At 40.5% G+C, this 17,791-nt stretch overlaps 1 protein-coding gene across 2 annotated transcripts in view; it reads right to left on the bottom strand.

Moving 5' to 3' along the window:
• The window catches only part of LOC136876135 (G protein-activated inward rectifier potassium channel 4), a 355,451-nt gene that overhangs the window by 307,877 nt on the left and 29,783 nt on the right, over window positions 1-17,791 (bottom strand). The window contains exon 1 of one of the 2 annotated variants that reach the window (XM_067149833.2): window positions 8,960-9,094. The exons of the other annotated variant lie outside the window; for it this stretch is intronic. Coding sequence (XP_067005934.1) covers window positions 8,960-9,024 — 65 coding nt within the window. The 5' untranslated portion in view covers window positions 9,025-9,094. Of the gene's footprint in view, window positions 1-8,959; window positions 9,095-17,791 lie in introns of those variants that run through there. 2 annotated transcript variants of the gene reach the window in all.

Genomic DNA, 17,791 nt, shown 5'->3' with positions numbered 1-17,791 from the left:
GATTCGAACTCACTATCTGCCGAATACTGGATACTTGCCGCACTTAAGCGACTGCAGATATCCAGCTTGGTGAATGCAGTCTAATGAATTCCGGTGAATAAGGGAAAGATTAGGTTAGAAGCAGTAGATTTTTAAAGGAAGTAGATGAATATTGTTAATTAATGAAATGAAATGGCGTATGGCTTTTAGTGCCGGGAGTGTCCGAGTACGTGTTCGGATCGCCAGGTGCAAGTCTTTTGATTTGACGCCGGTAGGCTACCTTCGCATCGTGATGAGGATGCAGTGATGACGAAGACGACGCATACACACAGCCCCCGTGCCAGCGAAATTAAACAACGATTGTTAAAATTCCCAATCCTGCCTGGAAACAAACCCGGGATCCCTGTGACTAAAGGCCAGCACGCTAACCATTTAGCCATGGAGCCGGACTGTTAATTAATAGTAACTAGTGATGGTATAGATATAGATAACGAGGACATAAGAGCAAGGACAAGTAGGTCAGAATTAAGAAAATAAAATGACTCCCCTCATAAAAAAAGGGTAAGTGGAAAGATATTTCTTAAAACTTTTGTGAGGAGGGTGGCATTAGGTACATGGATGTGAACCATTGACAATAACTGGCGCAGAAAGAATGGGAATACAAACCTTAAGACATCTGTCGTTACAGAAGAATCTTGGAAGGGCATGGGTAGATCGGATCACAAATGAACAGATACTGAATCAACTTGGTCAAGGAAGAATGATGACGCGAAATTTGACAAGGAGAACAAGTAGATTGATGGGATACATTATGAGATATTCAGTTGATTTTTGAACCCCCTGTGGGTGGGAGCGGTGGAATAACACCTACGGTATCCCCTGCTGTCGTAAGAGGCGACTTAAAGGAGCCCAAGGGACTCTTAACTTGGCAGCGTGGGCTGGCGACTACGGGGCCCTTAACTGACTCCAGACACTGCTTCCACTTCCTTGTGCCAAGCTCGCTCACTTTTATCTATCCTATACGACCTCCCTTAGCGAAATCTTGTTCTTTTCCTACAACGACGGTATTAGGTTCCCGAGGCCTAGGGTGTCTTTCATTTTCACGCCCTTCGTGGCCTTTGTCTTTCTTTGGTCGATGCCTTCATTTCTTGAGGTGTCGGACCTGTTCCATATTTTTCCTGTGATTAGAGTTAATAGAGGATGGTTGCCCAGTTGTACTTCTTCCGAAAATAATAATCAGCACCAACACCAGTTGATTTTTGAGAAAAGTGTACGGGGTAAGAATGTTAGGGTGTGAGAATGGGAGCAGGACATGGATATGGCATTTAGGGTAGAGTAACAGTTCCGCAGAGGTGAAGCGGTAAGCATTGAATAGGGATGCATGGACAGCTACGTTAAACCAGGTCGCTTCTTCTTCCTATTCTTCTTCTTATTATTATTGGCATTTTCTCAATTTATTGGGATTGGCATTTGAGATAATTTGGCACAGTTTTGTGGCAGGATGCCCTTCCTGACACAACCCTATGTGGATGAACGTATTCACTATTGCGTATTTCTGCCGTGGTTGGCAGAGTGGTGTGTTGTATGTAGACGAAGAGAAGTGTATAGAGACAAACACAAACACCCATTCCTCAAGCTAGATGAAATTACCATACGCAGTTAAAATCCTCAACCCAGCCGAGAAACGAACCTGGGTCTTTCTGAACCGAAGACGAGTATGCTAACCATTTATCCAAGGAGCCGAAGAGTCCATTTACTGATTAAATAATAATAATAATAATAATAATAATAATAATAATAATAATAATAATAATAATTGTACCGGGAGGTACACCTCAACGCCGCGCATTCAAAACTAGCGTCTAAATGAACTCCTCTATTGGTAAAACAGTGAAACTGAAACTACACCAACTTGGAACTTTAATCAGAAGATGTCACCACTAAAACATTGAGTAATTTTGTTATTGTGCAGTTTCCTAACCTGAGTGAATTTCTACTTGTTTTATTTGACATTCATCAAGAAGTTTGGACATTTTTTCCATAGAGGACACCACTAAAAACTATGATCATGCAGTTTTAAGAAGTTATAATTTAAAGTTGTTTTGCATTTCTAGGTTTTTGTAACATTGATGTTCATTTATTTTTGGGTTGGCAATATTTTCTTTTTCTTTCCGCCAGGTTTGAATCTTGCCAATCCCTAATTTCTGTATTTAATTTTCAACCTATCACAGGCTTCTTGTTCGATTCTAAGTGTAACTTTGAAATTCATCCAATACAATTGAGAGGGTGTGGTTAGTTTAGTCTTGAATGATCTCGAAACTTCCCTGAGGGTTTATAAACTGCGGATTTTCTCGTTTCTTGGCCAATTGATCGTCATATTACTGAGTGTGTGTCAAAGCAGGAGGCGGGCGGCCTCTTTCGTCGATCAACAAAACATCTACGAGGTAATGGCCACATAACTTTTCTTTCTTGCTACCTCCGCAGTTTAACCCGAGGGAAAGGTCCGACTCTTTAGTTATGTAACAAGCTTTTCTAAAATGTAACTTTCTTCAGGCTAATGTAAAAAACTTCATACAATCTTTAACTGTAAACCGGGGATAGAGAGTGATGTACCCTCTCGAGCTCCCCTTCATCTTGTTTTGAGGTGACTATGTTTTGTAACTTTTCTTCTGTAAGGTGTTAAAGCAATTCCTATACGAGTCACCTCAGTAGTTTGGGAACAGCCCCTGTTTCATCGGCCTAGAGCACTTTAGGTTTTAAGTGTTCATTATATTGGAACGCCGTGTGCTTCCATTCACCTTGTGTTTGGGCCAGTTATTTAACCAGTTCTTTTCCATGAAGGCCCGGTAGATTGGGTATTAAATACCCCTGAAAGTTCAATTTGTAAATGATGGTTTGAGAGACCAGAGATTGATGTAATGTTGCCTTGAGTACCCAATAAGAAACTGAGAGCCTGTTAGTTCTTTTTCAAATTTTGGAATTGTAACGAGTGCCTCTGGAAGGCTAGATATTGTATTTAGGAGAGCAAGTGCTCTTGAATTAGGGGATTTCTGCCCTTGAATAATTGGTGCTCTTTTGTAAATTTGAGCTGGAGGCTCAAGAATTGTAAAGCGAGGGGCTCGAAGCCCAGGACCTGATGAATTCTCTAATATTGTATTTTCCTTGACTTGTTTCAAAATCGCTGATTGTACCTGTTATGTTGTTATTTGTTGATTTTTGAAATTCTAAAGAAATATAACCTTTGTTAAAGTTTTAAATTAATTTTGAGACTGTAGTTAAACCCATTCAAGCCCACACCTTCTTTCATCACCTCTGCGTTCTACATATACCCCGTAATAATAATAATAATAATAATAATAATAATAATAATAATAATAATAATAATAATAATAATAATAATAATAATAAAAATAATAAATGTACGTTTTTAAATAATATTGATTTAAATAAATACATAAATTGCATTTATTTAGTATTCTTTACAATTCACGCTAAACGTTCTTTAAAACTTAATATTAAGCCTGTACTCCGAGGAACTACATTAGAATCACCTGCCAGCAGTTGTTCATGCCATGTGGGCCTGGCGCACAGTTTTCGGGTCGTATTACAAGGGAACTATGATGGCGCCAACATTCGCTATGCCGGGAAGTATGCCAGCCATCAATCTTATCATCGTGTATTAAGGTAGCATTCAGTGTCCAGTAATAAATAAGGTTATATAACTCATATTGTCTAGCCAATACGATCCAGAACGATCAAGCAACATCCACGTTGTGAATGGTGATCTTCTCATCGTGATGTCCATGCAGTTTTAAGTAAATTTACGAACAATTTCCATAGTCTAAATATTGAATGGATTAAGATTGTTTAATAATACACTATTTTGAGATTGGAATTTTAAAACATCGGGTAATTAGTAATTTTACAGCGTAACGATCAAAAGAAAATGTCATCTTCATATAGATAATGGAATTCTCTGTCAGTTTTGGAGGATGATGGTTCGATAGCTATGACATTCGTGTTTACAAGAAAGAGAATTATAACCACCTGTACATATTGGAAGTCAACCCGTGTCGCACACGTGGATCTGTCCCTTCCTGACCCCAACCCTATGTGGAGGGATGTATTCAATTACTGGGTGTTCTGTGGTGGTTGGTGGTATGATATGTTGTGTGAATATGAAGAGAAATGTATTGGGACAAACGCAAAAACCCCGTCCCGGTTAGTAAGAATTAACCATACACAGTTGAAAATTTGCGGCCTGGCGAGAAATCGACCCCGGTGCCCTGGCAAGCGAAGGCCAGTACACTGACCATTCAGCCAAGGAACCGAACAAAACCGACACGAGGCTAGCGTATTTGGACCCCTTCAAATATTAACGGACTGACCCGGCATCGAACCCACCAACTTTGGCTCAGAATACTTCTGTCCGGCCTTCAATTACCAAGCGACTCTCCTGGTGTTATAACTTCCGTAAGAGGTGCACATTGCAAGGGGTAAACTAGACTAGGTTTTCTGGTTCATAACTGAAATTTTCTGATCAGAATTTAATAATGGTGGGCAGTTTGACAGCTTTCATTATGCAATATGTTAATCATGTGATGTTCATAACGAGACGAGCGTTGTTCAACAAGTGCCACTAAATCTACCGACACGAGGCTGACTTATTAGAGTACCTTCAAATACCATCGGACTGAGCCAGGATCGAACCTGCCGAGCAAGTGAGTTACCTAGAATTCGTGCGGGACTAAATTCTGGCAACTCGCCGTCTCGGAAAACCGTAAATGTAGTCAGTGGCACGTAAAGCAAATAATATTATTAGTCCATATACGACATTTTACAAAAGAAGGCAATTTAACGCACTTCTTCGCACGACAAGGTTCTCAATTGTTCACCGTTAGATTATGTTTCTGCCGTATACGTGTAGAACTATGAATTTCAGTGGGTCATGCGGCAGTACGCCGGCCTCTCAATGCTGCGTTCCGTGGTTCAAATCCCGTTTACTTCATGTGAGATTTGTGCTGAACAAAGCGAATGCCGGACAGGTTTTTATCCGGGTACTCCGGTTTACCCTGTCGTATTTCATTCCAGCAACACTCCCCAAAATTATTTCATTTCATCTCTGAGTCATTAATCATTGCCTCAAAAGAGTGTGACAGGCTTCAGCAGCCGGCACAATTCTTATCCTCCCCGCTAGATGGGACTTCATTCATTCCATTCCTGATCCGGTCAAATGACTGGAAACAGGCTGTCGAATTTTTACGTGTAGAAACCACTAAGATGAATCAAACGACATTTCACACGACGTGTACTCACGAAATCCAGAGCTACGCTAATTGTTAGCCGCGCGGCACGGCGACTTCATTACCTCAAAATGGTACTACTGTTGCGTCACCCGATGACGTCACTCCGAAGTCGGATTTTTGTTGCTACATATATTGATCCTTCCTCTTTACAATGAGATGTCGAACACTATCGTCGAACCAGGTGGTATCTAGAAATTATTTCGTTTTGTTAACGCTCATGTTTCTTAATGCCCATTGGCCCAAGTACGGTACCGAAATTATGGGCCGGTGACCTAGACGTTAGGCTCCTTTAAACAAAAAACTTCATCATCAAAACATACTACGGTGAATCTCAACTCAGGATGGAAGTTCCTGTTATTCGCGATCTGTTTATAAAATTCGACACACAGCAGAGGTTTATCTTAAAACTAGCTGTAATGTATCCGTAATTGACGGGTTAGTTTTTCTGATTACTGCCACAATGTGACCCAGAGGAGACGAGTGGCAGCTGAAGACACAAAGCACACCTCAACTAGCAATAGTCAGTATGTCAATGTGATGTTTTCTTGATAAGTTTGAGGAACTTGTGATATATATTTTCCTTTCGACTCGGCGGTATCAGAACATTCCGGGACTAAGCTTTCAATCCCACTTTTAAGGTTTCTTTTCCCAGCACATTTTCACATAAATTTTAGAGGTGGGGTTCATCTGAAAATTTGTGGAACGAAACAGTGTGTGTAACAAAATGTGTGACGGAAGAATAACCCTTGCAACCGTGCAGCCTATATCTTATGTCGCTGACGGTCTTCTTAAATTAACAACCGTAGATGGATGGACTTGACCGGGAGATATTTGATTTTCCCATGGGGAAATTTCCCACCATTGTTTGGAGTGACAGACATAGTTTCTTCAATTTTTTCGGTAGTTATGTTCATTATCTTCCCGATCAACAGAGGGTTAGGGACCACGCTTTTTTGTTCACCTTATGAAGACAATCACGAACACCACCACCATCGCCAGTTAGCTCAGGGAACATGGATTGGCAACCACGAGGCCCTTAGCTGAGTCCTGATATTGCTTCCACTTACTTGTGCCTATCCGACCTCCTTTGGTCAAGTCTTGTTCTTTCCCTACCCCGACGGTATTAGGTTGCTCGGCTAAGGAGTCTTTCATTTTCACGCCCTTCGTGACCCTTACCCTTCTAAGTGTCGGACCCTTTCAAATTTCCCCTGTACGATTAGTGTTATTAGAGGGTGGTTGCCCAGTTGTACTTCCTCTTAACACAATAATCACCACCACTACCAGTTAGTTCCTTACTATGACTGAACAATATTTTCACTTCAGCGATGCTCACCGTTAATGGACTTGGCAATAAAAATTTAAATCCTTGAATAACTCCATTACTATAGCTCGTATAGGAAAGATATATCAAACACGGTATACACGTTGCACAGTGATTTTCTATATCATATACAATATTTCTTAGAACTAATCATTCCGGAGGTTTGTAAAAATGCAATAATCGTGAATATCGTCATTATTCTTCGTATAGTATAATCCCATGAAACAAACACTCAGAAATTGTCATTTTATACAATTTTTGTAATGCACAGTTTTACGGTACGGCTAATATTAGGGGAGAAATTCGGCGTTTCCTGTTTAGTTCCTCTTTTATGGCTATGCCACTTTGAACTAATCAAATAACACACAGTCTAAGGCACAGCCCGGCTACCTCTGAACTTAAACACAAAGTTTCCAGAAATTGTGTTAAACCTCTCTCCCGTGATGTCATAATAAACAAACAAACAAACAAACAAAGCCAAAGAGTGACCAGAGCTTATTTTCAACTTTTGCATACCTAATCCAAGATTATTTTTAAAAGCATGTGGGAGGCGATGTACTTAGGTCATAACTGCAAACGATTAAGTGAAGGATTCTTCAGTTACGATTTCAAACGTGTGTACTGGACCAAGGTTCACTATAAACTGGCAACTGAAACAATAAACTGACTCATATTACATTCAATTATAATTGCAACTTAAGAACTTTTGATCGAATTAATCAACAGAAGTATTTAGTTGCGTTTTTTCTTGCATTTTTCAACGATTAACACGTAGCTATCTTACTTTTTCGTCCTATTATAAATTCATCGAAGAACTGCTTTAAAGAATGGTGAAATTTGACCCCGTAGAATGAGGCCCAATGATCCTAGTTCAATTCCGCTCAAACTGTTTTGACATCTGGACCTTCCTCTTTCAAACGGCACATCATTCATTTTGACATCCTAGAAACTGATTCAATTAAGATTGTCAAAACGTGCCTCAAATGACGTTGTGCCAAAACCTTCTATACCTATGCACAGAAGGATGAATTCTTATTAAAAACAAAAAAGAAGTGAGAGCCGGACCTTTGAAGTGCACAGACAATATTATAATTTTATTTATATAGATACATTAGGGTGATAAGAATATTTGTCCTGTGGTTTGGCTGAATGGTCGGCAAATTCGCCTTTCTTTTAGAGGGTCTGGGATTCGATTCCCGGCTGGATGTGTATTTTAATAGCGTCTGGTTAATTTCTCTTCGTCTTAATCAACATATTCAAATATATACAACACATTACACTACTGTGTTCTTCCTAGGACCTTTTTAATGGGTGCGCCGCCTTGCTGCTTTTACATACCACCCGGCTAACATGACCTACATATGTGGTAGTAACATAATATTAATACGTATTTGAGTCATTGGGTGCTCCAAATTAACATGTAAATACTGTAAAACTGTTTATTTAAATGATAAATCATTATTGTCAGCATAACTACAACAATTACACTGGAGTTGAAATGTTTAGCTCGACTATCACGCAGTGTCGTGTGCGAGCGGTGTCTGAATAAGCGTGGAATCGCATGCGAGCACTCGATTCCGTACGACATTACAAACCCGAGCCACCGAATGGTAAGCCCCGATTTCACATGATTATGAATGACCAGTAGAACACTAGGAGTTCAAAATACTCTGCTATGCCATGTTTGTGATAATGACACGAAAATAGTTACATTTTTCAGTTAATGTTTGCTTGTATGATATTATTGTTAATGCCCTGAGGGGAATACATTTTTCATATTCATCTTTTTACGTGGTATTCCCTTCCCGGCTGTTCATTTTTGCCACCCGGCTGACGAAAATTTATGCGGAGAGCATTGCACTACAAACCAACACAGAAACACGCAATAGTGAATACATAACTCCATATATGTTTGGCGTCAGGAAGGGCATCCGGCTGTAAAACTGGTCTAAATTCATTCAAAGTGCAGACCCCAGATAACTGAGAAAAAATGAGCACAACAATTATAGAGATAAGAATATTAGAAAAATACGCACTAGTTTAGATGTAAACATATGTCTGATCAGCAGGAATATTTGTAAATGCACTTTAAGTACGCCTCAGCTGCTCTAGAATAGAAATTGGCGGCCATCACCTCATTGCATCCCACGTCGCGCGTCTTCATTGCCAAGCGATTCAGCTCTCTTAATACTGAGATGCCATTTCACAAATGACGTAATAATATCCACCATTTCACGAAAATATACCAGAAATACACAGAGTTCTTGTATTTATAAAAGCAAATCAAATAGGAAATATTCTTTACCGGTACAAAATTTATAGGTTTACAGGGGGTAAAGAGACACGCACGTACCATTTCCAGAGTGTGGCAGGGAGGGTTTGTAAACCCTGGCCTTTGGACGAACACATGCTATACATTCACATCTCATTAAATGTGACACACTTAGCAAAGGACGCGCCGCGCACTAGACTGAGTGATTTTTGCCCGCGGCTACTCGGTCTACGTCTGATACACTTAAGACGTCTGTGATTGGTGCTGTGTGTGATGTCACCACGCTTTGGGCGGACTGGCTGGCTCATCACGTGCACACTGTTTATCAAAGACGGCTCTTGGCCAAGCACATCCCCTGCCCTGACATCTCGGCTTGATAACATTATTTTCCTAAACTAGCAGAATTTGTACAATGATAATTCCAGAATGGGGAGGTACAAAATTAAGAATTTTGAAAGGGGTAGGTTAGAATATCTGAATTAGACGTTGGAAATAATTTTCTGCTTGACCTTTACGCGAGTTTCTGCGGGCTTAATAGAAGTGATGCGAAAATTACAAGATAAAAATAATTGGAATGAATTACAGTTACCTAAGAAATATATATTTTTTTAATGCTATTTGTTCGGGGCATCACCTATAGAGATCTTTTGCCCCTACTTGCACCATGTGATTTGAACCTGCGTGTGATTGGAATGGATGAAGTGCAGAGTGTTGCATGTGAGGAAAGGAACGTTAAGGACGACACAAACACCCAGTCCCCAGGCCAGGGATATTAATCATTTACAATTAAAAACCCCTGATCCGGTCGGGAATCGAACTCGGGGCCGGACAAGAAATATTTTACTCCATTAAAAATTACTTTTTTCAACAAATAATCAGTAAAATTAGGAATACAATTACTTTAAAGAACGCCAGTCATAAGAAAATCACTAGAAGTATGACTTTTTCGTATTCATTTATGCTGGATTTCGCGAAAAGAAAACCTAATTTCACATTATTTCGCAAAATAGGGCTTTCAACATCGCTGGAATTTCACGTTGATCGTTTTCTAAAATTTTTCATAAGAACTTTCATTCGTGTGATTTGTGAATTATTTATGTGAACATACAGTAGATATAATTATGTAAATATAAACCACAGGCCTATTTATAATAATTCATGATTCCTTATGTAATCTTGACTAGGACTAAGCATAACCCTGATCAAGGTTAAATAATAAATTGCCCTTTATCCCTACGTGCCCATGGCTTCCACCGTAGCTGGCCAGTGATTTTTATAGAATATTAAAACGAACAGGTATTTCTATCGAACTGAGAAATCCTTATTGTGTCTCCTGTTTCCCTTCACAAAATCTAATATTGGAACACAATTGCAAGCTCATTATTTTCCATGAATTTCGCTGCAGTCTCGCACTTATCGCAAAAATAAGTAAGTTTCGTGTCGAACTGACCATTTCACTTTAATTCGCTGTAATTCTCAAAAATAAAATCACTGCTTCCTTAACCATAATCATAGGATTCGTTAAGATACCTCAATATCACTTCAAAATATTTTTTTCACGTTTGTCGTTAATGCTAAAAAAAACATGCCTTTAGAAACCACTTATTTTTTTCTCAGATGAGGCTGGAATGATGAAAGTTTGTAAAGAATAAGACGTTACTTCATTTTGTGCATTTTTAGGATACAGGCTAGTAAATGGCTTTCATCACAAAGCAAGTCTAAACATGATACCCTGAAACGTTCGAAAATATTCTTTATTAACCTAATTTCCATTTTGACCGCGTCTATGGTGTAGTGGTTAGTGTGATTAGCTGCCAGGCCCCAAAGGCCCGGGTTCGATTCCCGGTTCTGCAATGAAATTTGAAAAGTAGTACGAGGACTGAAACGGGGTAAACTCAGCCTCGAATATTCAACTGAGTAAAGGGGTTCGATTCCCACCTCAGTCATTCTCGAAGTGATTTTCCACTTCTCCAACAAATGCCGGGTTGGTACGTAACTTCTTACTTTTCATTTTGACCGCCTTTATGGTGTAGTGGTTACTGCCTCTGAGGCCATTTCCTTCCCATTCCTTCCTCATCCCATAGAAAATTCCCATTCCCCAACAGCCCCTGTTCAGCATAACAGGTGAGAACAGCTGGATGGGGGTACTTGTCCTTCTCCCCAGTTGTATCCCCGACCAAGCATCTCACGCTCCAGGACACTGACATTGAGGCGGTAGAGGTGGATCTTCGCTAAGTCCGAGAGAAAAACCAACCCTGGAGGTTAAACGGATTGAGAAGGAAAGAAATAAATTTCGTTTTAGTTAGTGACTATTAACATGTCAAATAATTCGCCATTCATTTTATAAAATTAAACTCCCCCTTGGGAAAAAAACCAAATGATCAATAATATGCCTTTCAATAAAATGTGTGATGCTATGTTACCTGGCAACCATGCAGGCTGTGATGTGAAGTATTAATGAATGGCCATGACATACAGATCCACTGCCTCTGCGACTCTTCTCAAGGTACTGTTACTAGGTAACATCATAATCACACATTTTGTTATATGACACTATTTCTTTACACAAATTTTTGGATGACCCCCCAGCTCTAAGACCTATTTATGTCAATAACTGGTTCGTAAAATGTTCTTCGCTAGGTATCGACTTTTTCGAGGGGAAGGGTCATTTTTGCATTTGTTAAAAGGACGCTTTTGCAGGGAAATTTGAAGGAACACCCGTATTCAATTTTAAGAACAATCCCAGCAGTGAACGGTATTGTAGGATAAGTTTGATATCTTTGGAAGTACCTGAGAGAAGTAAAAATGTATCTCATCCAGCACTGGTGCAGCTACAGGTTCTGGTGTAGTAGAAATCAAAAGGCTATCAAATATCTTCATCATTCCATAATTCCCCCTCCCCATTTATGTTTCCATGCGATGTATATAGGTTACTAAAATATAACTATTACAATTTTATTTCAAGAATAATTTACGATTAAAAAATGTAAAAAGTAACGATTACGCAAAAGTTAATAAAAATTATTCGTTGTAAATTATTGGATTACTTTTACTAACTGACTTCCCGACTCAGTCCGCCTCCGTAGCGCAACGGTTAGCATTCTCAGCTGCCGTCCTCCGGGGCCCGGGTTCGATTCCCCGCACTCCCAGAAATACAAGGCTGGTATGTGGTTAAAATGGTGGATGCAGCTCACTCCCATTGTGGACGTACCTGAGAAAAGAGCTCAGAACAAGGACACGAATTTACTTTACTTCCCAAATCTGTTCATTAGTAGGATACTAAATATGCAGCGTGAAGATCAGTCTTCAGGATTTGACTCAGTTTTACAGTTAGATACCCTTCCTGACATCATTCCTATGACGAGAGGTGTATTCATTATCGCGCATTTCTGTAGTGGTTGATAGCGTAGCGAGTAGTGTGTACGTGAAGTGAAGTGTATTAAGACGAACACAAACAGCCAGCCCGTGAATAGAGGTATTAACCATTCTCAGTTAAAATCACAACCCGGTCGGGAATCGAACCAATGACCCTATACTGTATGCTGAAAGTTAGTACGGTGCTTATTCAGCCTAGGAGCCGGACAGACATTGGAAAGAATCTACTTTTTCTACCGTTTTTCCCACACCTGTGGGGTCGCGGGTGCTAACTGTGTCGCACAACTGGATTTGGCCTTGTTCAACGGCCAGATGCCCTTCCTGATACCAACCCTATATGGAGGCATGTGATCACTAGTGCGTGTTTTTGTGGTGGTTGGTAGTGTAGTGTGTTGTCTGAATATGAAGAGGAAAGTGTTGGGACAAACACAAACACCCAATCCCCAGGCCAGAAGAATGAATAAGAGACGATTAATATCTCCGACCCGGTCGGGATTCGAAGCAGGGACACTCTGAACCGAAGGCCTCAACGCTGACCATTCAGCCAATGAGTCGGACTATACATTCGAAAGAATATGAACGCGAAATTCAAATTCAATTTCCGAGAAATAATAGTCGCGATTGATGTTCAAAGGGAGAAACAATACAGGGCTAGTAGTCCGACTCGTTGGCTGAATGGTCAGAGTACTGGCCTTCGCTTAAGAGGGTTACGGGTTCGATTCCCGGCCGGGTCGGGGATTTTAACCTTCATTCGTTAATTCCAATGGCTCGGGGGCTGGGTGTTTGTGCTGTCCCCAACACCCCTGCAACTCACACACCACACATAACACTATCCTCCACCACAATAACACGCAGTTGCCTACATATGGCAGATGCCGCCCACCCTCATCGGAGGGTCTGCCTTACAATGGTTGCACTCGGCTAGAAATAACCACACGAAATTATATTATTAACTCTAGTAAAGGCAGAGCGCCGACACTTCCAATAACTAAGGCATCATCGGCTGAGGAGGTGGTATGAGAGAGAATGAAAATGCTTTAAGCGAAACAAATCCAATATTCAAGCGTTTGGAAAATAACAACATTATACATATTTAGTTAGAATTATTTGTATAGCATTCATTTAATTGCTATAGATTTTAAGACATAGAATACTTCCACCTCCTAGTTCCGGATCGTCCGAAACTGGGGAGTTGCTTGTCCTTGTTACAACGGTTTGTCTATCACTACTTTAAATGCCGAGCAAGTGCGGTTCAGGTCGCGCAGCTTTCAGAAAATAGTGGGTTCGAACACCACTGTCGGCAGCACTGAAGATGGTCTTCCGTGGTTTCCCATTTATACACCAGGCAAATGCTAGGGCTGTACCTTATTTAAGGCCATGGCCGCTTCCTTCCCATGCCTAGCCCTTTCCTATCCTATCGTCCCCGTAAGACCTATCTGTGTCGGTACGACGTAAAGCAAATAAGAATAATTACTACTTTATATACTTTACTTTTATTAATGATATTTGTTCGTGGCGTCGACCTCTGTAGATCATTTGCCATTACTTGCATAATATGATATGAACATGCGTGTAATTGTCATTGCGGAAGTGTAAAGTGTTGAATGTGAGGAAAGGAACGTTAAGGACTACACACACACACCCAGTCCCCAGACCAGGGATATCGGGAATCGAACCCGGGGGCGCCGGGTGACAGGCGGACGCGTTGCCCCCTACAAAACGGGGCCAGGCATATATTATACTTAAACCTAACCGTTTTTATATCCAATGCACCAATTATCACCCCGTTTTATATTTTTCTTTCCCTTTGTCCTAATATAATGCTTATTCTTTTTTTTTTTTTTTTTGCTATTTGCTTTAAGTCGCACCGACACAGATAGGTCTTATGGCGACGATAGTATAGGAATAGCTTAGGAATCGGAAGGAAGCGGCCGTGGCCTTAATTGAGGTACAGCCCCGGCATTTTCCTGGTGTGAAAATGGGAAACCACGGAAATCCATCTTCAGGGCTGCCAACAGTGGGGCTCGAACCCACTATCTCCCGAGTACTGGATACTGGCCGCAGTTAATCGACTGCAGCTATCGAGCTCGGTAATGCTTATTCTAGGACAAACATGTATCTTACCCTTATTTACTTTTGTCACTGCTTTTTTTTCTTATTTCCCTTTGAAACATATTTGTTTAAATACAGAAAAATGTTCCGCCCTTTCATGGTATAATGCACACTTTGTTTAATAATTTAACGACTGTATACAGTAGAATTATTTCGCTCTTTCTATTTTTGTTTTATATTCACTCCTCAGATATTTAAATTCAAGTGCGTCATTTTCCCTACATACTCTCAATAGATGCGTCTCTTCCCTTATTTTTGCACAAAATAAACAATGATTTTTGTTTGAACCTCATTCGTAGACATCCCCATTAACATTCACGCTTAGATTTTAATATATATACTGGAGTGACGGTATTGCTTTCTGGAAGAAATCCTTAACATAATGGAAACCAACGACACGGAGATGTCACATTCAGACACCCTTAAATACAACAGAACTCAGCTGGGATCGAACCCACTATCATGGGAGCAGAAGATCAGCCACTGATTCAATCACCGAATCCAGTACTGTGTTAGGCTCCATTAGTGACCAGGAATATTTACAAGTTGTGAATCCCAAGGGAATTGAGTTCTCTACTGACTTACTGTCAATACCACCTTGATTCCATAACCTAAGCAGTTAAAGCATTCACGACAAAAATCGTTTTCACAGCATAAATATCATGGTTTTAGCGATGCTATTAGTGGCACAGTAATATATAATATAATATAATATAATATAATATAATATAATATAATATAATATAATATAATATAATATAATATAAAAATACTGGCTGCTATCCCCGCATGGTACCCTATAGTGATATCCTTTTAAATTTCGGAGTACCGAGCTCGATAGCTGCAGTCGCTTAAGTGCGGCCAGTATCCAGTATTCGGGAGATAGTAGGTTCGAACCCCACTGTCGGCAGCCCTGAAAATGGTTTTCCATGGTTTCCCATTTTCACACCAGGCAAATGCTGGGGCTGTACCTTAATTAAGGCCGCGGCCGCTTCCTTTCCACTCCTAGCCCTTTCCTGTCCCATCGTCGCCATAAGACCTATCTGTGTCGGTGCGACGTAAAGCAACTAGTAAAAAAAAAAAAAAAAAAATCGGAGGGGAGAGTTCAGAAATTTGCAGACAGAAGGATGCAGTAAAATTTCTTTTTAAAGTTGTAAACTATGCTATTGTTAACCCTGAATTACTGTCTCTCCTAAATTTTCATGTACTTCGCTTCAATTCCAGAAATAACATAACATTTTTAAATGAAAATACCAGGACGTGTGCCCATGATAACTCGCCGGTAAACAGGATCTGTAGTATCTTCAACACTGCCATTCAGAAAAATAATGGCCTTGACTTCAGTCTGCCATTGAGTGAGTTTGTAACTGAACTTCATCGCGCAATTGTATGAAGTCCTAAAAATAGGGGAGAATGTAAGGTGAAGTCCTATAATATTATGTTTGTACCTGTATTGCTTCATTTATTTTGTCATTTTACTTTGTCGTGTGTTGTTGTATCATATTAACATAAGTTTCTTTAGCTTTTAGAAAAACAGTTTAATATTTTATATCAATATTATGGAAGATTAGATAAAATTGTAGAATATAGTTTAGATATAAGTGTCACCACGTTAATTGTAGCTTATCTGACATAGTTGCCCCTGTAATTGGGACACTAAGTCCTGTAGTGTGCAATAAATAAATACATTTTATGCGTGAAGATATTAATACCGCAGTAAAAATCTGTTTTGCAGATGAACAAATTAGCATGGCAGGAAATATAATTTATGTGGCATGATCAAATTATAAGAAATTGCCCCGAGAGCAAATTAAGGCCAGGGATAAATTTGCATCGCAATCATTCTTTTTGTGGCCTCACCAATTAATAACACAGGAGATTTGGGTTTTGAACAAATTATCGGAACAAATAAGCAGCATTTGTTTGTCTTTCATCATTGTACATCCTTGTCTTACCCTTAGACAAGAAATATATGAATTTCATCAGCTTTTAATGGGAGGGAAGATCGAGGGAGGACGACTACGTGGCTCTCTAATATGCAGTACTGCAGTGGACAGGTCTGATTCTAAAACAGCTGATTAGGACAGCTCAGGACAGAAATGCATGAGCCGTAATGATCGCCAATCTTTGATAACGAGATGGCACTACAAGAAAAGAAGAAGAATATATTTGTTTTGAAGACTACACCAAGTACATACACATACAAAACTTAGTCTCAGTACATCCTAATCCCAACCTGCAGCACAGACACCACCATCACAAACAGTTTAAAACAAATTAGAAAAACATGTCTTCGAACGTATGCCATGCTCCACAAAACAATACCTCACACCCAGGTATATTACCAACTAAACCTTTATTCTTTACCGTTCAAGTATACAAAAGAACATCAACGGATTCGCGTTCATTTTCAGAACACAAACGGAAATTTCCAAATAGGGGCGGAAAAAGTTATAACAGTCCACCAGGGTGGATTTTTATCACAGTTGGGGAGCTTCAGTATGGTGTATGTCCTCCACGAGCATTTATCACAGCTTGGCACCTACGTGGCATGCTCCGTATACGTTGACGGAGTCACGTTGCGGTATTAGGTCCCATTCTTCAATGAGAGCCCGTTCGAGATCTTGGAGAATCTGTGGTGGAACAGGACGCCCACGAACAATTCTGTCAAACCTATCCCACACATGCTTGATGGGATTAACTTCGGGACTCACTGCTGGCCATTCCATCCCTTGAATGTCCAGTTCTCGCAAGACAGCTCTGCTGATGCGCGCTACATGAGCCCTGGCATAGTCGTGCATGAGTTCGAATTCAGGGCCTAGACCGTATGCAGCAACCAACATATGCTGTAGCTGTATCTGCTCATTGTGTCCCGCAGCGGTAAGATTACCACGGACGACGACAAGATCTGTACGGCCATCAATACTGATGCCACCCCACACCATCACAGAACCTTGCCCGAATCGGTCGCCTTCCTGGACAACATTTGGCATGTACTGCTCACCACGGTGTCTCCATACACGTTGACGTCCATCACGCTATGTCAGGGGAAATCTGAATTCGTCTGTGAACAACACAGTTCTCCATAGGCGAAGCTGCCAGCTGACGTGGTTATGGGCAAACAGAAGGCGAGCTGTGTGATGTTCCTGCGTTAAATGGGCCTTCGAACAGGACATCTGGATCGTAAGGACACTTCTCTTAACCTGTTCCTTACTCTATGATCAGACACCGTGACTCCAGTGACCCTCCTGAGGTCTTGTTGCAGTTCTCTGGCAATTGCGGAATGACGCCGCAAAGCACAGATCGTCTGGTATCGACCATCTTGTGGGGTTGTCATGCGTCCACGACCTTATCCAACCCTCCTTGTGAACTGGTCTGTTTCATTGTGGCGATTCCACAAGCATTGAATAACTGACGGAGGGACAT

The sequence above is a fragment of the Anabrus simplex genome, chromosome 6 (assembly GCF_040414725.1).
Source record: "Anabrus simplex isolate iqAnaSimp1 chromosome 6, ASM4041472v1, whole genome shotgun sequence".
NCBI lineage: Eukaryota > Metazoa > Arthropoda > Insecta > Orthoptera > Tettigoniidae > Anabrus > Anabrus simplex.
The sequence above is the reverse complement of the archived record's forward strand: the minus strand, read 5'-3'. Positions and strand labels throughout refer to the sequence as shown.